This window comes from Nansenia antarctica (genome assembly GCF_963989245.1).
Source record: "Nansenia antarctica genome assembly, chromosome: 18".
Lineage (NCBI taxonomy): Eukaryota > Metazoa > Chordata > Actinopteri > Argentiniformes > Microstomatidae > Nansenia > Nansenia antarctica.
In genome coordinates, this window is record NC_137691.1 from 18,030,696 (window position 1) to 18,056,555 (window position 25,860).

The following is a 25,860-nucleotide window of genomic DNA, read 5'->3' on the forward strand; positions in this document are numbered from 1 at the left end:
AAACAAATAAACAATAAGATTTGAAACTAGGGATAGACCTGAATATGAAAATGTTATTCAGAAAAGCACAAATAATGCAATACACATACAGTTTCTAATTGCTCATTATTATTCAGAAATCTTTTCAATATTGACATCAACGCAATCAGCCATTATGTTTCTATCTATCTATCTATCTATCATAAGAAATGCATTGCTTCTTTAGGGTCTTTGATGAAAACAGTGCTTCTGATATATATAGTATATGTGCAAAATACTTTTCTCCTCCGAATATCTATTCACTCCATACTGTATGTGGTTCAGAGTGCACCAAATAAGTCTCCTAGCGAAGGTCTCCTGAACCCCAACATGGGTGAACAACCCAAACTCTGTACAACATACACTGCTAGCTACAGCCCTTCAGGTAACAATGAGTAGTTAACATTATTTGCATATAGAAATGTAGATATAACATCAAGGATTTCTATGGGTACACAGTTGAGAATGTGATGATGTAACAAACGAGGACCACACAACTGGGGTTCTAGAACCAGTTCTAGTGTAAACAACAGTGTTATGATTTAAATGACCTGCAATTCCTCTGCATAGAGCACACATTTGATTATTATCAAGAATATCCAAAGCTAAAATATTAGGGTTAGGAGAAGTTTTCTAACATAACTAAATATGGCCTGTATGTTGTATGTTGGAGATCTCCACCAGGATACCACTGAGACAATGTTGGATGAGAAATTCAGCTCTGCAGGTGCAACTACCATCCGAGTGTGCAGGGACAAGATCACCCAACGATCCTTGGGGTATGCCTATGTCAACTTTCAACAGCACGCTGATGCAGAGCTTGCTCTGGAAACGATGAACTTTGATTACCTCCAAGGAAGACCTATGCGCATCATGTGGTTTCAGCTTGACCCTTCACTGAGGAAGAGTGGGGTAGGCAATGTTTTCCTCAAGAACTTGGAGGAATCTATTGACAGCCAGGCCCTCTACGACACGTTTTCTACATTTGGAAAGGTCCTTTCCTGTAAGGTGGTTTGTGATGAGAATGGCCAATCTAAAGGCCATGCCTATGTGCAATATGAGTGCCAGGAGGCTGCTGAGAGAGCCATTAAGAGGCTGAATGGCATGCTGTTCAATGACAAACCAGTGTTTATTGGACACTTCAAATCTAACAAAGAACGAGAGGCTGAACATGGAGCCAGGGCCAGAGAGTTCACCAATGTGTACATACAAAACCATGGCAAGGATATGGATGACCAAAAACTGAAGGAAAAGTTTGAAATATATGGACCAACCCAGAGAGTCCGGGTCATGACTGATGTCAAGGGTCAGTCCAGGGGTTTCGGTTTTGTTTGCTTCGAAAGGCATGAGGACGCCCAGAAGGCTGTCGACGACATGAATGGTCAGAACATCGACGGGAGAAAGGTCTACGTGGGCCGTGCCCAGAAGAGAAGAGAGCGCCAGACCGCGCTGAAGCACCGGTTTGAACACATGAAGCATGAGCGTATGACCAGATACCAGGTTTGTGGCCTCCAGTTCTCTGATACTAACACAGAAGTTGATACTATTTACACATAGTTATTGTTGATGTATTTGAGGTATGAAAAACATCTCACTAAACAGGTTTTTTCGCTTACCAGGGTGTCAATCTGTACGTGAAGAACCTGGATGATGGCTGGGACAATGAGCGTCTGCACCGAGCGTTCTCCTCCTTCGGAACGATCACCAGTGCGAAGGTGATGATGGAAGGTCAACGCAGCAAGGGCTTCGGCTTCGTGCGCTTCTCCTCCCCCGAGGACGCCACCAAGGCCATGACTGAGATGAACGGCCGCGTCGTGGCCAACAAGCCGTTGTATGTGGCCCTGGCCCGGAGCAGGAAGGACCGCCAAGCACACCAACAGGCGTTTATCACAGAAGAGTACAGTGTCTGCGGCATGCCCGACCTAGTCATCGACCCCTACCAGCCTGCTCCACCGTCTGGATACGTCATGGCTCCCGTTCCACAGCCCCAGACCTGTGGTGGTACTACCTACTACCTCACCAACCAGCTGGATCAACTGAGACCTCCTCCTGGCTGGGCCACCCAGAGTGTGCAACCTCAGTACTTCCAGAACATGCCCTCCTACATCATGCCTCACTACCCACAGCAGCACATGGCTCCTCCCCAGCTCCAGGTCCCCATGCAGCAGCAGCAGCCTGCTTCGCTGACTGCCTCCATGCTGGCCGCCACTCCTCATGAGGAGCGGAAACAGCTACTGGGTGAGTCTACTTTACGATCTTGAGATCCCCCATTAGCTATACTGTATAATAACTGTTACTGATTTGTTTGATTCTCCATCCCTCCAGGTGAGCATCTCTTCCAACTTATCAAGGAAACTCACCCCAGTCTAGCTGCCAAGGTCACAGGGATGCTGCTGGAGATGGACAACGAAGAACTTCTCTACATGCTGGAGGCTCCAGAGTTCCTGAGCTCCAAGGTGGATGCAGCAGTCGCTGCGCTGCAGGCACACTGGTCCCAGGTCCCCATGCAGCAGCAGCAGCCTGCTTCGCTGACTGCCTCCATGCTGGCCGCCACTCCTCCTGAGGAGCGGAAACAGCTGCTGGGTGAGTCTACTTTACGATCTTTAGATCCCCCATTAGCTATACTGTATAATAACTGTTACTGATTTGTTTGATTCTCCATCCCTCCAGGTGAGCATCTCTTCCAACTTATCAAGGAAACTCACCCCAGTCTAGCTGCCAAGGTCACAGGGATGCTGCTGGAGATGGACAACGAAGAACTTCTCTACATGCTGGAGGCTCCAGAGTTCCTGAGCTCCAAGGTGGATGCAGCGGTCGCTGCGCTGCAGGCACACTGGTCCCAGGTCCCCATGCAGCAGCAGCAGCAGCCTGCTTCGCTGACTGCCTCCATGCTGGCCGCCACTCCTCCTGAGGAGCGGAAACAGCTGCTGGGTGAGTCTACTTCACGATCTTTAGATCCCCCATTAGCTATACTGTATAATAACTGTTACTGATTTGTTTGATTCTCCATCCCTCCAGGTGAGCATCTCTTCCAACTTATCAAGGAAACTCACCCCAGTCTAGCTGTCAAGGTCACAGGGATGCTGCTGGAGATGGACAACGAAGAACTTCTCTACATGCTGGAGGCTCCAGAGTTCCTGAGCTCCAAGGTGGATGCAGCGGTCGCTGCGCTGCAGGCACACTGGTCCCAGGTCCCCATGCAGCAGCAGCAGCCTGCTTCGCTGACTGCCTCCATGCTGGCCGCCACTCCTCCTGAGGAGCGGAAACAGCTGCTGGGTGAGTCTACTTTACGATCTTTAGATCCCCCATTAGCTATACTGTATAATAACTGTTACTGATTTGTTTAATTCTCCATCCCTCCAGGTGAGCATCTCTTCCAACTTATCAAGGAAACTCACCCCAGTCTAGCTGCCAAGGTCACAGGGATGCTGCTGGAGATGGACAACGAAGAACTTCTCTACATGCTGGAGGCTCCAGAGTTCCTGAGCTCCAAGGTGGATGCAGCGGTCGCTGCGCTGCAGGCACACTGGTCCCAGGTCCCCATGCAGCAGCAGCAGCAGCCTGCTTCGCTGACTGCCTCCATGCTGGCCGCCACTCCTCCTGAGGAGCGGAAACAGCTGCTGGGTGAGTCTACTTTACGATCTTTAGATCCCCCATTAGCTATACTGTATAATAACTGTTACTGATTTGTTTGATTCTCCATCCCTCCAGGTGAGCATCTCTTCCAACTTATCAAGGAAACTCACCCCAGTCTAGCTGCCAAGGTCACAGGGATGCTGCTGGAGATGGACAACGAAGAACTTCTCTACATGCTGGAGGCTCCAGAGTTCCTGAGCTCCAAGGTGGATGCAGCGGTCGCTGCGCTGCAGGCACACTGGTCCCAGGTCCCCATGCAGCAGCAGCAGCAGCCTGCTTCGCTGACTGCCTCCATGCTGGCCGCCACTCCTCCTGAGGAGCGGAAACAGCTGCTGGGTGAGTCTACTTTACGATCTTTAGATCCCCCATTAGCTATACTGTATAATAACTGTTACTGATTTGTTTGATTCTCCATCCCTCCAGGTGAGCATCTCTTCCAACTTATCAAGGAAACTCACCCCAGTCTAGCTGCCAAGGTCACAGGGATGCTGCTGGAGATGGACAACGAAGAACTTCTCTACATGCTGGAGGCTCCAGAGTTCCTGAGCTCCAAGGTGGATGATGCGGTCGCTGCGCTGCAGGCACACTGGGCTAAGGAGGCTGCACAGAAGTCTGACCCCCGACCAGCTTGAGTTCAATGAGACTAAGACAAGGGATGGAAATCCAGACATTTAAAACCTACTCCTACAACATTTAAACATCTTTTAACATAGAACAGCTTTTGCTATCTTTTTTGATATTACAGTATTAATAAATTATTTCATTACCAAATGAACAAAATGTACTCTGCTATGTCTGAGTGTCCTTTACTGTGTCAGTGATCAGAATATCAACAGTGTGGTCCTGTAGAGAGAGACTTGATAGCTCTGCATTTTGGATTGTACATTTTGGAAAGTCATTTGGAAAGTCATTAAATACCGCTGACTGTGATCAATTCTCAAACTATCTTCAGAGGCCAATACATCTCTGTACTTCTAGATCTGGGCCAAACAATAACATTTGAGATCAGCAAGATTTGTTTACCTCTATTTGATTAATCTCATTTTGGAAAACTAAGTAAGAGCTTTTATTCAAGTGCAGTGGGCTCATTTATTATACAGTATACAATCGTTCAATCATTTGTTATACACTATAAAAAAAAAATCCATTCTGTTTGCAAGATAGGACTTTGATTTCACTAACTAGTCATTTCATTTACTACACATTATTGAAAAGGGATCGCTATTCTGTAGCCGTCATCAAACATCAAAACATCTCTGTGTTTATAGATCTGGGAACAAACAATACGATTTGAAACTAGGGATGTACCTGAATACGAAAATGTTATTCAGAAAAGCATAAATAATGCAATACACATACAGTTTCTAGTTGCTCATTATTATTCTGAAAAAATTTCAATATTGACATCAACGCAATCAGTCATTATGTTTCTTAAATCAATTCATATAATTGTGGATGGCCACAAGATAAAAATGCCCATTATGTTTGCGATATATGAGTTTGATTTCACTAACTAACTAGTCATTTAATTCACTACACATTATTGACCGAGTCAGCGCAGAGCAGGCAGCGAGAACAAATTCCACCGGCTTTGGTCGTGTGACTAATAAACTATCTATCTATCTATCATAAGAAATGCATTGCTTCTTTAGGGTCTTTGATGAAAACAGTGCTTCTGATATATATAGTAAATATGTGCAAAATACTTTTCTCCTCCGAATATCTATTCCCTCCATACTGTATGTGGTTCAGAGTGCACCAAATACATCTCCTAGCGAAGGTCTCCTGAACCCCAACATGGGTGAACAACCCAAACTCTGTACAACATACACTGCTAGCTACAGCCCTTCAGGTAACAATGAGTAGTTAACATTATTTGCATATAGACATGTAGATATAACATCAAGGATTTCTATGGGTACACAGTTGACAATGTGATGATGTAACAAACGAGGACCACACAACTGGGGTTCTAGAACCAGTTCTAGTGTAAACAACAGTGTTATCATTTAAATGACCTGCAATTCCTCTGCATAGAGCACACATTTGATTCTTATCAAGAATATCCAAAGCTAAAATATTAGGGTTAGGAGAAGTTTTCTAACATAACTAAATATGGCCTGTATGTTGTATGTTGGAGATCTCCACCAGGATACCACTGAGACAATGTTGGATGAGAAATTCAGCTCTGCAGGTGCAACTACCATCCGAGTGTGCAGGGACAAGATCACCCAACGATCCTTGGGGTATGCCTATGTCAACTTTCAACAGCACGCTGATGCAGAGCTTGCTCTGGAAACGATGAATTTTGATTACCTCCAAGGAAGACCTATGCGCATCATGTGGTTTCAGCTTGACCCTTCACTGAGGAAGAGTGGGGTAGGCAATGTTTTCCTCAAGAACTTGGAGGAATCTATTGACAGCCAGGCCCTCTACGACACGTTTTCTACATTTGGAAAGGTCCTTTCCTGTAAGGTGGTTTGTGATGAGAATGGCCAATCTAAAGGCCATGCCTATGTGCAATATGAGTGCCAGGAGGCTGCTGAGAGAGCCATTAAGAGGCTGAATGGCATGCTGTTCAATGACAAACCAGTGTTTATTGGACACTTCAAATCTAACAAAGAACGAGAGGCTGAACATGGAGCCAGGGCCAGAGAGTTCACCAATGTGTACATACAAAACCATGGCAAGGATATGGATGACCAAAAACTGAAGGAAAAGTTTGAAATATATGGACCAACCCAGAGAGTCCGGGTCATGACTGATGTCAAGGGTCAGTCCAGGGGTTTCGGTTTTGTTTGCTTCGAAAGGCATGAGGACGCCCAGAAGGCTGTCGACGACATGAATGGTCAGAACATCGACGGGAGAAAGGTCTACGTGGGCCGTGCCCAGAAGAGAAGAGAGCGCCAGACCGCGCTGAAGCACCGGTTTGAACACATGAAGCATGAGCGTATGACCAGATACCAGGTTTGTGGCCTCCAGTTCTCTGATACTAACACAGAAGTTGATACTATTTACACATAGTTATTGTTGATGTATTTGAGGTATGAAAAACATCTCACTAAACAGGTTTTTTCGCTTACCAGGGTGTCAATCTGTACGTGAAGAACCTGGATGATGGCTGGGACGATGAGCGTCTGCACCGAGCGTTCTCCTCCTTCGGAACGATCACCAGTGCGAAGGTGATGATGGAAGGTCAACGCAGCAAGGGCTTCGGCTTCGTGCGCTTCTCCTCCCCCGAGGACGCCACCAAGGCCATGACTGAGATGAACGGCCGCGTCGTGGCCAACAAGCCGTTGTATGTGGCCCTGGCCCGGAGCAGGAAGGACCGCCAAGCACACCAACAGGCGTTTATCACAGAAGAGTACAGTGTCTGCGGCATGCCCGACCTAGTCATCGACCCCTACCAGCCTGCTCCACCGTCTGGATACGTCATGGCTCCCGTTCCACAGCCCCAGACCTGTGGTGGTACTACCTACTACCTCACCAACCAGCTGGATCAACTGAGACCTCCTCCTGGCTGGGCCACCCAGAGTGTGCAACCTCAGTACTTCCAGAACATGCCCTCCTACATCATGCCTCACTACCCACAGCAGCACATGGCTCCTCCCCAGCTCCAGGTCCCCATGCAGCAGCAGCAGCAGCCTGCTTCGCTGACTGCCTCCATGCTGGCCGCCACTCCTCCTGAGGAGCGGAAACAGCTGCTGGGTGAGTCTACTTTACGATCTTTAGATCCCCCATTAGCTATACTGTATAATAACTGTTACTGATTTGTTTGATTCTCCATCCCTCCAGGTGAGCATCTCTTCCAACTTATCAAGGAAACTCACCCCAGTCTAGCTGCCAAGGTCACAGGGATGCTGCTGGAGATGGACAACGAAGAACTTCTCTACATGCTGGAGGCTCCAGAGTTCCTGAGCTCCAAGGTGGATGCAGCGGTCGCTGCGCTGCAGGCACACTGGTCCCAGGTCCCCATGCAGCAGCAGCAGCCTGCTTCGCTGACTGCCTTCATGCTGGCCGCCACTCCTCCTGAGGAGCGGAAACAGCTGCTGGGTGAGTCTACTTTACGATCTTTAGATCCCCCATTAGCTATACTGTATAATAACTGTGACTGATTTGTTTGATTCTCCATCCCTCCAGGTGAGCATCTCTTCCAACTTATCAAGGAAACTCACCCCAGTCTAGCTGCCAAGGTCACAGGGATGCTGCTGGAGATGGACAACGAAGAACTTCTCTACATGCTGGAGGCTCCAGAGTTCCTGAGCTCCAAGGTGGATGCAGCGGTCGCTGCGCTGCAGGCACACTGGTCCCAGGTCCCCATGCAGCAGCAGCAGCCTGCTTCGCTGACTGCCTTCATGCTGGCCGCCACTCCTCCTGAGGAGCGGAAACAGCTGCTGGGTGAGTCTACTTTACGATCTTTAGATCCCCCATTAGCTATACTGTATAATAACTGTGACTGATTTGTTTGATTCTCCATCCCTCCAGGTGAGCATCTCTTCCAACTTATCAAGGAAACTCACTCCAGTCTAGCTGCCAAGGTCACAGGGATGCTGCTGGAGATGGACAACGAAGAACTTCTCTACATGCTGGAGGCTCCAGAGTTCCTGAGCTCCAAGGTGGATGCAGCGGTCGCTGCGCTGCAGGCACACTGGTCCCAGGTCCCCATGCAGCAGCAGCAGCCTGCTTCGCTGACTGCCTCCATGCTGGCCGCCACTCCTCCTGAGGAGCGGAAACAGCTGCTGGGTGAGTCTACTTTACGATCTTTAGATCCCCCATTAGCTATACTGTATAATAACTGTTACTGATTTGTTTGATTCTCCATCCCTCCAGGTGAGCATCTCTTCCAACTTATCAAGGAAACTCACCCCAGTCTAGCTGCCAAGGTCACAGGGATGCTGCTGGAGATGGACAACGAAGAACTTCTCTACATGCTGGAGGCTCCAGAGTTCCTGAGCTCCAAGGTGGATGATGCGGTCGCTGTGCTGCAGCCACACTGGGCTAAGGAGGCTGCACAGAAGTCTGACCCCCGACCAGCTTGAGTTCAATGAGACTAAGACAAGGGATGGAAATCCAGACATTTAAAACCTACTCCTACAACATTTAAACATCTTTTAACATAGAACAGCTTTTGCTATATTTTTTGATATTACAGTATTAATAAATTATTTCATTACCAAATGAACAAAATGTACTCTGCTATGTCTGAGTGTCCTTTACTGTGTCAGTGATCAGAATATCAACAGTGTGGTCCTGTAGAGAGAGACTTGATAGCTCTGCATTTTGGATTGTACATTTTGGAAAGTCATTAAATACCGCTGACTGTGATCAATTCTCAAACTATCTTCAGAGGCCAATACATCTCTGTACTTCTAGATCTGGGCCAAACAATAACATTTGAGATCAGCAAGATTTGTTTACCTCTATTTGATTAATCTCATTTTGGAAAACTAAGTAAGAGCTTTTATTCAAGTGCAGTGGGCTCATTTATTATACAGTATACAATCGTTCAATCATTTGTTATACACTATTAAAAAAAAATCCATTCTGTTTGCAAGATAGGACTTTGATTTCACTAACTAGTCATTTCATTTACTACACATTATTGAAAAGTGATCGCTATTCTGTAGCCGTCATCAAACATCAAAACATCTCTGTGTTTATAGATCTGGGAACAAACAATACGATTTGAAACTAGGGATGTACCTGAATACGAAAATGTTATTCAGAAAAGCATAAATAATGCAATACACATACAGTTTCTAGTTGCTCATTATTATTCTTTAAAAATGTCAATATTGACATCAACGCAATCAGTCATTATGTTTCTTAAATCAATTCATATAATTGTGGATGGCCACAAGATAAAAATGCCCATTATGTTTGCGATATATGAGTTTGATTTCACTAACTAACTAGTCATTTAATTCACTACACATTATTGACCGAGTCAGCGCAGAGCAGGCAGCGAGAACAAATTCCACCGGCTTTGGTCGTGTGACTAATAAACTATCTATCTATCTATCATAAGAAATGCATTGCTTCTTTAGGGTCTTTGATGAAAACAGTGCTTCTGATATATATAGTAAATATGTGCAAAATACTTTTCTCCTCCGAATATCTATTCACTCCATACTGTATGTGGTTCAGAGTGCACCAAATACATCTCCTAGCGAAGGTCTCCTGAACCCCAACATGGGTGAACAACCCAAACTCTGTACAACATACACTGCTAGCTACAGCCCTTCAGGTAACAATGAGTAGTTAACATTATTTGCATATAGACATGTAGATATAACATCAAGGATTTCTATGGGTACACAGTTGAGAATGTGATGATGTAACAAACGAGGACCACACAACTGGGGTTCTAGAACCAGTTCTAGTGTAAACAACAGTGTTATGATTTAAATGACCTGCAATTCCTCTGCATATAGCACACATTTGATTATTATCAAGAATATCCAAAGCTAAAATATTAGGGTTAGGAGAAGTTTTCTAACATAACTAAATATGGCCTGTATGTTGTATGTTGGAGATCTCCACCAGGATACCACTGAGACAATGTTGGATGAGAAATTCAGCTCTGCAGGTGCAACTACCATCCGAGTGTGCAGGGACAAGATCACCCAACGATCCTTGGGGTATGCCTATGTCAACTTTCAACAGCACGCTGATGCAGAGCTTGCTCTGGAAACGATGAACTTTGATTACCTCCAAGGAAGACCTATGCGCATCATGTGGTTTCAGCTTGACCCTTCACTGAGGAAGAGTGGGGTAGGCAATGTTTTCCTCAAGAACTTGGAGGAATCTATTGACAGCCAGGCCCTCTACGACACGTTTTCTACATTTGGAAAGGTCCTTTCCTGTAAGGTGGTTTGTGATGAGAATGGCCAATCTAAAGGCCATGCCTATGTGCAATATGAGTGCCAGGAGGCTGCTGAGAGAGCCATTAAGAGGCTGAATGGCATGATGTTCAATGACAAACCAGTGTTTATTGGACACTTCAAATCTAACAAAAAACGAGAGGCTGAACATGGAGCCAGGGCCAGAGAGTTCACCAATGTGTACATAAAAAACCATGGCAAGGATATGGATGACCAAAAACTGAAGGAAAAGTTTGAAATATATGGACCAACCCAGAGAGTCCGGGTCATGACTGATGTCAAGGGTCAGTCCAGGGGTTTCGGTTTTGTTTGCTTCGAAAGGCATGAGGACGCCCAGAAGGCTGTCGACGACATGAATGGTCAGAACATCGACGGGAGAAAGGTCTACGTGGGCCGTGCCCAGAAGAGAAGAGAGCGCCAGACCGTGCTGAAGCACCGGTTTGAACACATGAAGCATGAGTGTATGACCAGATACCAGGTTTGTGGCCTCCAGTTCTCTGATACTAACACAGAAGTTGATACTATTTACACATAGTTATTGTTGATGTATTTGAGGTATGAAAAACATCTCACTAAACAGGTTTTTTCGCTTACCAGGGTGTCAATCTGTACGTGAAGAACCTGGATGATGGCTGGGACGATGAGCGTCTGCACCGAGCGTTCTCCTCCTTCGGAACGATCACCAGTGCGAAGGTGATGATGGAAGGTCAACGCAGCAAGGGCTTCGGCTTCGTGCGCTTCTCCTCCCCCGAGGACGCCACCAAGGCCATGACTGAGATGAACGGCCGCGTCGTGGCCAACAAGCCGTTGTATGTGGCCCTGGCCCGGAGCAGGAAGGACCGCCAAGCACACCAACAGGCGTTTATCACAGAAGAGTACAGTGTCTGCGGCATGCCCGACCTAGTCATCGACCCCTACCAGCCTGCTCCACCGTCTGGATACGTCATGGCTCCCGTTCCACAGCCCCAGATCTGTGGTGGTACTACCTACTACCTCACCAACCAGCTGGATCAACTGAGACCTCCTCCTGGCTGGGCCACCCAGAGTGTGCAACCTCAGTACTTCCAGAACATGCCCTCCTACATCATGCCTCACTACCCACAGCAGCACATGGCTCCTCCCCAGCTCCAGGTCCCCATGCAGCAGCAGCAGCAGCCTGCTTCGCTGACTGCCTCCATGCTGGCCGCCACTCCTCCTGAGGAGCGGAAACAGCTGCTGGGTGAGTCTACTTTACGATCTTTAGATCCCCCATTAGCTATACTGTATAATAACTGTTACTGATTTGTTTGATTCTCCATCCCTCCAGGTGAGCATCTCTTCCAACTTATCAAGGAAACTCACCCCAGTCTAGCTGCCAAGGTCACAGGGATGCTGCTGGAGATGGACAACGAAGAACTTCTCTACATGCTGGAGGCTCCAGAGTTCCTGAGCTCCAAGGTGGATGCAGCGGTCGCTGCGCTGCAGGCACACTGGTCCCAGGTCCCCATGCAGCAGCAGCAGCAGCCTGCTTCGCTGACTGCCTCCTTGCTGGCCGCCACTCCTCCTGAGGAGCGGAAACAGCTGCTGGGTGAGTCTACTTTACGATCTTTAGATCCCCCATTAGCTATACTGTATAATAACTGTTACTGATTTGTTTGATTCTCCATCCCTCCAGGTGAGCATCTCTTCCAACTTATCAAGGAAACTCACCCCAGTCTAGCTGCCAAGGTAACAGGGATGCTGCTGGAGATGGACAACGAAGAACTTCTCTACATGCTGGAGGCTCCAGAGTTCCTGAGCTCCAAGGTGGATGCAGCGGTCGCTGCGCTGCAGTCACACTGGTCCCAGTTCCCCATGCAGCAGCAGCAGCAGCCTGCTTCGCTGACTGCCTCCATGCTGGCCGCCACTCCTCCTGAGGAGCGGAAACAGCTGCTGGGTGAGTCTACTTTACGATCTTTAGATCCCCCATTAGCTATACTGTATAATAACTGTTACTGATTTGTTTGATTCTCCATCCCTCCAGGTGAGCATCTCTTCCAACTTATCAAGGAAACTCACCCCAGTCTAGCTGCCAAGGTCACAGGGATGCTGCTGGAGATGGACAACGAAGAACTTCTCTACATGCTGGAGGCTCCAGAGTTCCTGAGCTCCAAGGTGGATGCAGCGGTCGCTGCGCTGCAGGCACACTGGTCCCAGGTCCCCATGCAGCAGCAGCAGCAGCCTGCTTCGCTGACTGCCTCCATGCTGGCCGCCACTCCTCCTGAGGAGCGGAAACAGCTGCTGGGTGAGTCTACTTTACGATCTTTAGATCCCCCATTAGCTATACTGTATATTAACTGTTACTGATTTGTTTGATTCTCCATCCCTCCAGGTGAGCATCTCTTCCAACTTATCAAGGAAACTCACCCCAGTCTAGCTGCCAAGGTCACAGGGATGCTGCTGGAGATGGACAACGAAGAACTTCTCTACATGCTGGAGGCTCCAGAGTTCCTGAGCTCCAAGGTGGATGCAGCGGTCGCTGCGCTGCAGGCACACTGGTCCCAGGTCCCCATGCAGCAGCAGCAGCCTGCTTCGCTGACTGCCTCCATGCTGGCCGCCACTCCTCCTGAGGAGCGGAAACAGCTGCTGGGTGAGTCTACTTTACGATCTTTAGATCCCCCATTAGCTATACTGTATAATAACTGTTACTGATTTGTTTGATTCTCCATCCCTCCAGGTGAGCATCTCTTCCAACTTATCAAGGAAACTCACCCCAGTCTAGCTGCCAAGGTCACAGGGATGCTGCTGGAGATGGACAACGAAGAACTTCTCTACATGCTGGAGGCTCCAGAGTTCCTGAGCTCCAAGGTGGATGATGCGGTCGCTGCGCTGCAGGCACACTGGGCTAAGGAGGCTGCACAGAAGTCTGACCCCCGACCAGCTTGAGTTCAATGAGACTAAGACAAGGGATGGAAATCCAGACATTTAAAACCTACTCCTACAACATTTAAACATCTTTTAACATAGAACAGCTTTTGCTATATTTTTTGATATTACAGTATTAATAAATTATTTCATTACCAAATGAACAAAATGTACTCTGCTATGTCTGAGTGTCCTTTACTGTGTCAGTGATCAGAATATCAACAGTGTGGTCCTGTAGAGAGAGACTTGATAGCTCTGCATTTTGGATTGTACATTTTGGAAAGTCATTTGGAAAGTCATTAAATACCGCTGACTGTGATCAATTCTCAAACTATCTTCAGAGGCCAATACATCTCTGTGCTTCTAGATCTGGGCCAAACAATAACATTTGAGATCAGCAAGATTTGTTTACCTCTATTTGATTAATCTCATTTTGGAAAACTAAGTAAGAGCTTTTATTCAAGTGCAGTAGGCTCATTTATTATACAGTATACAATCGTTCAATCATTTGTTATACACTATAAAAAAAATCCATTCTGTTTGCAAGATAGGACTTTGATTTCTCTAACTAGTCATTTCATTTACTACACATTATTGAAAAGGGATCGCTATTCTGTAGCCGTCATCAAACATCAAAACATCTCTGTGTTTATAGATCTGCGAACAAACAATACGATTTGAAACTAGGGATGTACCTGAATACGAAAATGTTATTCAGAAAAGCATAAATAATGCAATACACATACAGTTTCTAGTTGCTCATTATTATTCTGAAAAAAATTCAATATTGACATCAACGCAATCAGTCATTATGTTTCTTAAATCAATTCATATAATTGTGGATGGCCACAAGATAAAAATGCCCATTATGTTTGCGATATATGAGTTTGATTTCACTAACTAACTAGTCATTTAATTCACTACACATTATTGACCGAGTCAGCGCAGAGCAGGCAGCGAGAACAAATTCCACCGGCTTTGGTCGTGTGACTAATAAACTATCTATCTATCTATCATAAGAAATGCATTGCTTCTTTAGGGTCTTTGATGAAAACAGTGCTTCTGATATATATAGTAAATATGTGCAAAATACTTTTCTCCTCCGAATATCTATTCACTCCATACTGTATGTGGTTCAGAGTGCACCAAATACATCTCCTAGCGAAGGTCTCCTGAACCCCAACATGGGTGAACAACCCAAACTCTGTACAACATACACTGCTAGCTACAGCCCTTCAGGTAACAATGAGTAGTTAACATTATTTGCATATAGAAATGTAGATATAACATCAAGGATTTCTATGGTTACACAGAAACAGTTCACAGTTGAGAATGTGATGATGTAACAAACGAGGACCACACAACTGGGGTTCTAGAACCAGTTCTAGTGTAAACAACAGTGTTATGATTTAAATGACCTGCAATTCCTCTGCATAGAGCACACATTTGATTATTATCAAGAATATCCAAAGCTAAAATATTAGGGTTAGGAGAAGTTTTCTAACATAACTAAATATAACCTGTATGTTGTATGTTGGAGATCTCCACCAGGATACCACTGAGACAATGTTGGATGAGAAATTCAGCTCTGCAGGTGCAACTACCATCCGAGTGTGCAGGGACAAGATCACCCAACGATCCTTGGGGTATGCCTATGTCAACTTTCAACAGCACGCTGATGCAGAGCTTGCTCTGGAAACGATGAACTTTGATGACCTCCAAGGAAGACCTATGCGCATCATGTGGTTTCAGCTTGACCCTTCACTGAGGAAGAGTGGGGTAGGCAATGTTTTCCTCAAGAACTTGGAGGAATCTATTGACAGCCAGGCCCTCTACGACACGTTTTCTACATTTGGAAAGGTCCTTTCCTGTAAGGTGGTTTGTGATGAGAATGGCCAATCTAAAGGCCATGCCTATGTGCAATATGAGTGCCAGGAGGCTGCTGAGAGAGCCATTAAGAGGCTGAATGGCATGCTGTTCAATGACAAACCAGTGTTTATTGGACACTTCAAATCTAACAAAGAACGAGAGGCTGAACATGGAGCCAGGGCCAGAGAGTTCACCAATGTGTACATAAAAAACCATGGCAAGGATATGGATGACCAAAAACTGAAGGAAAAGTTTGAAATATATGGACCAACCCAGAGAGTCCGGGTCATGACTGATGTCAAGGGTCAGTCCAGGGGTTTCGGTTTTGTTTGCTTCGAAAGGCATGAGGACGCCCAGAAGGCTGTCGACGACATGAATGGTCAGAACATCGACGGGAGAAAGGTCTACGTGGGCCGTGCCCAGAAGAGAAGAGAGCGCCAGACCGCGCTGAAGCACCGGTTTGAACACATGAAGCATGAGCGTATGACCAGATACCAGGTTTGTGGCCTCCAGTTCTCTGATACTAACACAGAAGTTGATACTATTTACACATAGTTATTGTTGATGTATTTGAGGTATGAAAAACATCTCACTAAACAGGTTTTTTCGCTTACCAGGGTGTCAATCTGTACGTGAAGAACCTGGATGATGGCTGGGACGATGAGCGTCTGCACCGAGCGTTCTCCTCCTTCGGAACGATCACCAGTGCGAAGGTGATGATGGAAGGTCAACGCAGCAAGGGCTTCGGCTTCGTGCGCTTCTCCTCCCCCGAGGACGCCACCAAGGCCATGACTGAGATGAACGGCCGCGTCGTGGCCAACAAGCCGTTGTATGTGGCCCTGGCCCGGAGCAGGAAGGACCGCCAAGCACACCAACAGGCGTTTATCACAGAAGAGTACAGTGTCTGCGGCATGCCCGACCTAGTCATCGACCCCTACCAGCCTGCTCCACCGTCTGGATATGTCATGGCTCCCGTTCCACAGCCCCAGACCTGTGGTGGTACTACCTACTACCTCACCAACCAGCTGGATCAACTGAGACCTCCTCCTGGCTGGGCCACCCAGAGTGTGCAACCTCAGTACTTCCAGAACATGCCCTCCTACATCATGCCTCACTACCCACAGCAGCACATGGCTCCTCCCCAGCTCCAGGTCCCCATGCAGCAGCAGCCTGCTTCGCTGACTGCCTCCATGCTGGCCGCCACTCCTCCTGAGGAGCGGAAACAGCTGCTGGGTGAGTCTACTTTACGATCTTTAGATCCCCCATTAGCTATACTGTATAATAACTGTTACTGATTTGTTTGATTCTCCATCCCTCCAGGTGAGCATCTCTTCCAACTTATCAAGGAAACTCACCCCAGTCTAGCTGCCAAGGTCACAGGGATGCTGCTGGAGATGGACAACGAAGAACTTCTCTACATGCTGGAGGCTCCAGAGTTCCTGAGCTCCAAGGTGGATGCAGCGGTCGCTGCGCTGCAGGCACACTGGTCCCAGGTCCCCATGCAGCAGCAGCAGTAGCCTGCTTCGCTGACTGCCTCCTTGCTGGCCGCCACTCCTCCTAAGGAGCGGAAACAGCTGCTGGGTGAGTCTACTTTACGATCTTTAGATCCCCCATTAGCTATACTGTATAATAACTGTTACTGATTTGTTTGATTCTCCAACCCTCCAGGTGAGCATCTCTTCCAACTTATCAAGGAAACTCACCCCAGTCTAGCTGCCAAGGTCACAGGGATGCTGCTGGAGATGGACAACGAAGAACTTCTCTACATGCTGGAGGCTCCAGAGTTCCTGAGCTCCAAGGTGGATGCAGCGGTCGCTGCGCTGCAGGCACACTGGTCCCAGGTCCCCATGCAGCAGCAGCAGCAGCCTGCTTCGCTGACTGCCTCCATGCTGGCCGCCACTCCTCCTGAGGAGCGGAAACAGCTGCTGGGTGAGTCTACTTTACGATCTTTAGATCCCCCATTAGCTATACTGTATAATAACTGTTACTGATTTGTTTGATTCTCCATCCCTCCAGGTGAGCATCTCTTCCAACTTATCAAGGAAACTCACCCCAGTCTAGCTGCCAAGGTCACAGGGATGCTGCTGGAGATGGACAACGAAGAACTTCTCTACATGCTGGAGGCTCCAGAGTTCCTGAGCTCCAAGGTGGATGCAGCGGTCGCTGCGCTGCAGGCACACTGGTCCCAGGTCCCCATGCAGCAGCAGCAGCAGCCTGCTTCGCTGACTGCCTCCATGCTGGCCGCCACTCCTCCTGAGGAGCGGAAACAGCTGCTGGGTGAGTCTACTTTACGATCTTTAGATCCCCCATTAGCTATACTGTATAATAACTGTTACTGATTTGTTTGATTCTCCATCCCTCCAGGTGAGCATCTCTTCCAACTTATCAAGGAAACTCACCCCAGTCTAGCTGCCAAGGTCACAGGGATGCTGCTGGAGATGGACAACGAAGAACTTCTCTACATGCTGGAGGCTCCAGAGTTCCTGAGCTCCAAGGTGGATGCAGCGGTCGCTGCGCTGCAGGCACACTGGTGCCAGGTCCCCATGCAGCAGCAGCAGCAGCCTGCTTCGCTGACTGCCTCCATGCTGGCCGCCACTCCTCCTGAGGAGCGGAAACAGCTGCTGGGTGAGTCTACTTTACGATCTTTAGATCCCCCATTAGCTATACTGTATAATAACTGTTACTGATTTGTTTGATTCTCCATCCCTCCAGGTGAGCATCTCTTCCAACTTATCAAGGAAACTCACCCCAGTCTAGCTGCCAAGGTCACAGGGATGCTGCTGGAGATGGACAACGAAGAACTTCTCTACATGCTGGAGGCTCCAGAGTTCCTGAGCTCCAAGGTGGATGCAGCGGTCGCTGCGCTGCAGGCACACTGGTCCCAGGTCCCCATGCAGCAGCAGCAGCAGCCTGCTTCGCTGACTGCCTCCATGCTGGCCGCCACTCCTCCTGAGGAGCGGAAACAGCTGCTGGGTGAGTCTACTTTACGATCTTTAGATCCCCCATTAGCTATACTGTATAATAACTGTTACTGATTTGTTTGATTCTCCATCCCTCCAGGTGAGCATCTCTTCCAACTTATCAAGGAAACTCACCCCAGTCTAGCTGCCAAGGTCACAGGGATGCTGCTGGAGATGGACAACGAAGAACTTCTCTACATGCTGGAGGCTCCAGAGTTCCTGAGCTCCAAGGTGGATGCAGCGGTCGCTGCGCTGCAGGCACACTGGTCCCAGGTCCCCATGCAGCAGCAGCAGCAGCCTGCTTCGCTGACTGCCTCCATGCTGGCCGCCACTCCTCCTGAGGAGCGGAAACAGCTGCTGGGTGAGTCTACTTTACGATCTTTAGATCCCCCATTAGCTATACTGTATAATAACTGTTACTGATTTGTTTGATTCTCCATCCCTCCAGGTGAGCATCTCTTCCAACTTATCAAGGAAACTCACCCCAGTCTAGCTGCCAAGGTCACAGGGATGCTGCTGGAGATGGACAACGAAGAACTTCTCTACATGCTGGAGGCTCCAGAGTTCCTGAGCTCCAAGGTGGATGCAGCGGTCGCTGCGCTGCAGGCACACTGGGCTAAGGGCTGCACAGAAGTCTGACCCCCAACCAGCTTGAGTTCAATGAGACTAAGACAAGGGATGGAAATCCAGACATTTAAAACCTACTCCTACAACATTTAAAAATATTTTAACATAGAACAGCTTTTGCTATATTTTTTAATATTACAGTATTAATAAATTATTTCATTACCAAATGAACAAAATGTACTCTGCTATGTCTGAGTGTCCTTTACTGTGTCAGTGATCAGAATATCAACAGTGTGGTCCTGTAGAGAGAGACTTGATAGCTCTGCATTTTGGATTGTACATTTTGGAAAGTCATTAAATACCGCTGACTGTGATCAATTCTCAAACTATCTTCAGAGGCCAATACATCTCTGTGCTTCTAGATCTGGGCCAAACAATAACATTTGAGATCAGCAAGATTTGTTTACCTCTATTTGATTAATCTCATTTTGGAAAACTAAGTAAGAGCTTTAATTCAAGTGCAGTGGGTTCATTTATTATACAGTATACAATCGTTCAATCATTTGTTATACACTATTACAAAATCCATTCTTTTTGCAACATAGGACTTTGATTTCACTAACTAGTCGTTTCATTTACTACACATTATTGAAAAGGGATCGCTATTCTGTAGCCGTCATCAAACATCAAAACATCTCTGTGTTTATAGATCTGGGAACAAACAATACGATTTGAAACTAGGGATGTACCTGAATACGAAAATGTTATTCAGAAAAGCATAAATAATGCAATACACATACAGTTTCTAGTTGCTCATTATTATTCTGAAAAAAATTCAATATTGACATCAACGCAATCAGTCATTATGTTTCTTAAATCAATTCATATAATTGTGGATGTCCACAAGATAAAAATGCCCATTATGTTTGCGATATATGAGTTTGATTTCACTAACTAGTCATTTAATTCACTACACATTATTGACAGAGTCAGCGCAGAGCAGGCAGCGAGAACAAATTCCACCGGCTTTGGTCGTGTGACTAATAAACTATCTATCTATCTATCATAAGAAATGCATTGCTTCTTTAGGGTCTTTGATGAAAACAGTGCTTCTGATATATATAGTATATATGTGCAAAATACTTTTCTCCTCCGAATATCTATTCCCTCCATACTGTATGTGGTTCAGAGTGCACCAAATACATCTCCTATCGAAGGTCTCCTGAACCCCAACATGGGAGAAAAACCCAAACTCTGTACAACATACACTGCTGGCTACAGCCCTTCAGGTAACAATTAGTAGTTAACATATTTGCATATAGAAATGCAGATATAACATCAAGGATTTCTATGGGTACACAGTTGAGAATGTGATGATGTAACAAACGAGGACCACACAACTGGGGTTCTAGAACCAGTTCTAGTGTAAACAACAGTGTTATGATTTAAATGACCTGCAATTCCCCTGCATAGAGCACACATTTGATTATTATCAAGAATATCCAAAGCTAAAATATTAGGGTTAGGAGAAGTTTTCTAACATAACTAAATATGGCCTGTATGTTGTATGTTGGAGATCTCCACCAGGATACCACTGAGACAATGTTGGATGAGAAATTCAGCTCTGCAGGTGCAACTACCATCCGAGTGTGCAGGGACAAGATCACCCAACGATCCTTGGGGTATGCCTATGTCAACTTTCAACAGCACGCTGATGCAGAGCTTGCTCTGGAAACGATTAACTTTGATGACCTCCAAGGAAGACCTATGCGCATCATGTGGTTTCAGCTTGACCCTTCGCTGAGGAAGAGTGGGGTAGGCAATGTTTTCCTCAAGAACTTGGAGGAATCTATTGACAGCCAGGCCCTCTACGACACGTTTTCTACATTTGGAAAGGTCCTTTCCTGTAAGGTGGTTTGTGATGAGAATGGCCAATCTAAAGGCCATGCCTATGTGCAATATGAGTGCCAGGAGGCTGCTGAGAGAGCCATTAAGAGGCTGAATGGCATGCTGTTCAATGACAAACCAGTGTTTATTGGACACTTCAAATCTAACAAAGAACGAGAGGCTGAACATGGAGCCAGGGCCAGAGAGTTCACCAATGTGTACATAAAAAACCATGGCAAGGATATGGATGACCAAAAACTGAAGGAAAAGTTTGAAATATATGGACCAACCCTGAGAGTCCGGGTCATGACTGATGTCAAGGGTCAGTCCAGGGGTTTCGGTTTTGTTTGCTTCGAAAGGCATGAGGACGCCCAGAAGGCTGTCGACGACATGAATGGTCAGAACATCGACGGGAGAAAGGTCTACGTGGGCCGTGCCCAGAAGAGAAGAGAGCGCCAGACCGCGCTGAAGCACCGGTTTGAACACATGAAGCATGAGCGTATGACCAGATACCAGGTTTGTGGCCTCCAGTTCTCTGATACTAACACAGAAGTTGATACTATTTACACATAGTTATTGTTGATGTATTTGAGGTATGAAAAACATCTCACTAAACAGGTTTTTTCGCTTACCAGGGTGTCAATCTGTACGTGAAGAACCTGGATGATGGCTGGGACGATGAGCGTCTGCACCGAGCGTTCTCCTCCTTCGGAACGATCACCAGTGCGAAGGTGATGATGGAAGGTCAAAGCAGCAAGGGCTTCGGCTTCGTGCGCTTCTCCTCCCCCGAGGACGCCACCAAGGCCATGACTGAGATGAACGGCCGCGTCGTGGCCAACAAGCCGTTGTATGTGGCACTGGCCCGGAGCAGGAAGGACCGCCAAGCACACCAACAGGCGTTTATCACAGAAGAGTACAGTGTCTGCGGCATGCCCGACCTAGTCATCGACCCCTACCAGCCTGCTCCACCGTCTGGATACGTCATGGCTCCCGTTCCACAGCCCCAGACCTGTGGTGGTACTACCTACTACCTCACCAACCAGCTGGATCAACTGATTAACTGATAGTTAACATATTTGCATATAGAAATGCAGATATAACATCAAGGATTTCTATGGGTACACAGTTGAGAATGTGATGATGTAACAAACGAGGACCACACAACTGGGGTTCTAGAACCAGTTCTAGTGTAAACAACAGTGTTATGATTTAAATTACCTGCAATTCCTCTGCATAGAGCACACATTTGATTATTATCAAGAATATCCAAAGCTAAAATATTAGGGTTAGGAGAAGTTTTCTAACATAACTAAATATGGCCTGTATGTTGTATGTTGGAGATCTCCACCAGGATACCACTGAGACAATGTTGGATGAGAAATTCAGCTCTGCAGGTGCAACTACCATCCGAGTGTGCAGGGACAAGATCACCCAACGATCCTTGGGGTATGCCTATGTCAACTTTCAACAGCACGCTGATGCAGAGCTTGCTCTGGAAACGATTAACTTTGATGACCTCCAAGGAAGACCTATGCGCATCATGTGGTTTCAGCTTGACCCTTCACTGAGGAAGAGTGGGGTAGGCAATGTTTTCCTCAAGAACTTGGAGGAATCTATTGACAGCCAGGCCCTCTACGACACGTTTTCTACATTTGGAAAGGTCCTTTCCTGTAAGGTGGTTTGTGATGAGAATGGCCAATCTAAAGGCCATGCCTATGTGCAATATGAGTGCCAGGAGGCTGCTGAGAGAGCCATTAAGAGGCTGAATGGCATGCTGTTCAATGACAAACCAGTGTTTATTGGACACTTCAAATCTAACAAAGAACGAGAGGCTGAACATGGAGCCAGGGCCAGAGAGTTCACCAATGTGTACATAAAAAACCATGGCAAGGATATGGATGACCAAAAACTGAAGGAAAAGTTTGAAATATATGGACCAACCCTGAGAGTCCGGGTCATGACTGATGTCAAGGGTCAGTCCAGGGGTTTCGGTTTTGTTTGCTTCGAAAGGCATGAGGACGCCCAGAAGGCTGTCGACGACATGAATGGTCAGAACATCGACGGGAGAAAGGTCTACGTGGGCCGTGCCCAGAAGAGAAGAGAGCGCCAGACCGCGCTGAAGCACCGGTTTGAACACATGAAGCATGAGCGTATGACCAGATACCAGGTTTGTGGCCTCCAGTTCTCTGATACTAACACAGAAGTTGATACTATTTACACATAGTTATTGTTGATGTATTTGAGGTATGAAAAACATCTCACTAAACAGGTTTTTTCGCTTACCAGGGTGTCAATCTGTACGTGAAGAACCTGGATGATGGCTGGGACGATGAGCGTCTGCACCGAGCGTTCTCCTCCTTCGGAACGATCACCAGTGCGAAGGTGATGATGGAAGGTCAAAGCAGCAAGGGCTTCGGCTTCGTGCGCTTCTCCTCCCCCGAGGACGCCACCAAGGCCATGACTGAGATGAACGGCCGCGTCGTGGCCAACAAGCCGTTGTATGTGGCACTGGCCCGGAGCAGGAAGGACCGCCAAGCACACCAACAGGCGTTTATCACAGAAGAGTACAGTGTCTGCGGCATGCCCGACCTAGTCATCGACCCCTACCAGCCTGCTCCACCGTCTGGATACGTCATGGCTCCCGTTCCACAGCCCCAGACCTGTGGTGGTACTACCTACTACCTCACCAACCAGCTGGATCAACTGAGACCTCCTCCTGGCTGGGCCACCCAGAGTGTGCAACCTCAGTACTTCCAGAACATGCCCTCCTACATCATGCCTCACTACCCACAGCAGCACATGGCTCCTCCCCAGCTCCAGGTCCTCATGCAGCAGCAGCAGCAGCCTGCTTCGCTGACTGCCTCCATGCTGGCCGCCACTCCTCCTGAGGAGCGGAAACAGCTGCTGGGTGAGTCTACTTTACGATCTTTAGATCCCCCATTAGCTATACTGTATAATAACTGTTACTGATTTGTTTGATTCTCCATCCCTCCAGGTGAGCATCTCTTCCAACTTATCAAGGAAACTCACCCAAGTCTAGCTGCCAAGGTCACAGGGATGCTGCTGGAGATGGACAACGAAGAACTTCTCTACATGCTGGAGGCTCCAGAGTTCCTGAGCTCCAAGGTGGATGCAGCGGTCGCTGCGCTGCAGGCACACTGGTCCCAGGTCCCCATGCAGCAGCAGCAGCAGCCTGCTTCGCTGACTGCCTCCATGCTGGCCGCCACTCCTCCTGAGGAGCGGAAACAGCTGCTGGGTGAGTCTACTTTACGATCTTTAGATCCCCCATTAGCTATACTGTATAATAACTGTTACTGATTTGTTTGATTCTCCATCCCTCCAGGTGAGCATCTCTTCCAACTTATCAAGGAAACTCACCCCAGTCTAGCTGCCAAGGTCACAGGGATGCTGCTGGAGATGGACAACCAAGAACTTCTCTACATGCTGGAGGCTCCAGAGTTCCTGAGCTCCAAGGTGGATGCAGCGGTCGCTGCGCTGCAGGCACACTGGTCCCAGGTCCCCATGCAGCAGCAGCAGCAGACTGCTTCGCTGACTGACTCCATGCTGGCCGCCACTCCTCCTGAGGAGCGGAAACAGCTGCTGGGTGAGTCTACTTTACGATCTTTAGATCCCCCATTAGCTATACTGTATAATAACTGTTACTGATTTGTTTGATTCTCCATCCCTCCAGGTGAGCATCTCTTCCAACTTATCAAGGAAACTCACCCCAGTCTAGCTGCCAAGGTCACAGGGATGCTGCTGGAGATGGACAACGAAGAACTTCTCTACATGCTGGAGGCTCCAGAGTTCCTGAGCTCCAAGGTGGATGCAGCGGTCGCTGCGCTGCAGGCACACTGGGCTAAGGAGGCTGCACAGAAGTCTGACCCCCACCCAGCTTGAGTTCAATGAGACTAAGACAAGGGATGGAAATCCAGACATTTAAAACCTACTCCTACAACATTTAAAAACATTTTAACATAGAACAGCTTTTGCTATATTTTTTAATATTACAGTATTAATAAATTATTTCATTACCAAATGAACAAAATGTACTCTGCTATGTCTGAGTGCCCTTTACTGTGTCAGTGATCAGAATATCAACAGTCTGGTCCTGTAGAGAGAGACTTGATAGCTCTGCATTTTGGATTGTACATTTTGGAAAGTCATTAAATACCGCTGACTGTGATCACTTCTCAAACTATCTTCAGAGGCCAATACATCTCTGTGCTTCTAGATCTGGGCCAAACAATAACATTTGAGATCAGCAATATTTGTTTACCTCTATTTGATTAATCTCACTTTGGAAAACTAAGTAAGAGCTTTTATTCAAGTGCAGTGGGCTCATTTATTATACAGTATACACTCGTTCAATCATGTTATACACTATTCATTACAAAATACTAGATTATCTCTCATGTCTCAGTATCCATGGCGTGTGTGTGTCATACCAATAACTCCATCTATATGAATGAGTGAATACAATTGTATTTTCATGTCTAGTCATCAATGGCCCATCCCTTATGGGTTCATTAGACACATTAATGTGCATGTACTATTCAAAGGTATAGTAAAAAGATCCGAGAAGATCACGGAAGCTGAGAGCTGTTTATCAACAACGGAGGATAACGTGACAGCCCTGGAGTCCAGGGTTGTGGGCTTGGAGAACAAAGTGCGCAAATGTTTACTTTTTTTTCTTTCTATCAGTGACGTTTCAGCTCGGTTTCATGGGCCCTACTATTTGTTCAACAGGCCATGCTGTTGGTCTGCACTGGGAGATGGAGTGGAGGGGGGGCTGGGGAGGGGGGTTGTTCTGGGGTTCTTTGTTTTAGAGTTTAGTTGGGACTCCATGCTTTGGGGATGGATGTTTTGTTCTTGATGTTCTGTCTTTTTTTGTGTAAATATGTCAGTAGTTCCTGACTCCTATCATAAGGAACCAGGATTTCCCCCCAGGTCTCCCTCCCAATATGTTTGACTTATGGCATGACAGTGGGGCACGTGTGATTGGAGACCGTGATAGGGCACTGATGACTTTCCAACAACTACAGTCACAATTCAGTATCCCTAGAGAAGACTTTTATGGTTTCCTTCAGATGCACCACTTTGTTAGATCTAAGAGTTGACCTCCTCCTGATTCAGTCATGTACAATGACGTAGAG

The 25,860-nt window shown here is 47.0% G+C and overlaps 3 protein-coding genes across 3 annotated transcripts; all 3 read left to right on the forward strand.

The window, feature by feature from the left end:
- Nucleotides 1-717: 717 nt before the first annotated feature.
- LOC308173046 (polyadenylate-binding protein 1A-like) lies at nucleotides 718-1,575 on the forward strand (the record flags this gene model as incomplete). The annotated part of the gene is made up of 1 exon (XM_080548012.1): nucleotides 718-1,575. One exon carries the CDS (start codon nucleotides 718-720, stop codon nucleotides 1,573-1,575), a length of 858 nt encoding a protein of 285 aa, XP_080404138.1.
- Nucleotides 1,576-10,215: 8,640 nt separating this feature from the next.
- Nucleotides 10,216-11,073, forward strand: LOC308173047 (polyadenylate-binding protein 1A-like; the record flags this gene model as incomplete). Its single annotated transcript, XM_080548013.1, has 1 exon — nucleotides 10,216-11,073. The coding sequence occupies one exon, from the start codon at nucleotides 10,216-10,218 to the stop codon at nucleotides 11,071-11,073; it is 858 nt and encodes a 285-aa protein (XP_080404139.1).
- A 10,997-nt stretch (nucleotides 11,074-22,070) lies between these two features.
- Nucleotides 22,071-22,928, forward strand: LOC308173048 (polyadenylate-binding protein 1A-like; the record flags this gene model as incomplete). The annotated part of the gene is made up of 1 exon (XM_080548014.1): nucleotides 22,071-22,928. The coding sequence occupies one exon, from the start codon at nucleotides 22,071-22,073 to the stop codon at nucleotides 22,926-22,928; it is 858 nt and encodes a 285-aa protein (XP_080404140.1).
- Nucleotides 22,929-25,860: the final 2,932 nt, after the last annotated feature.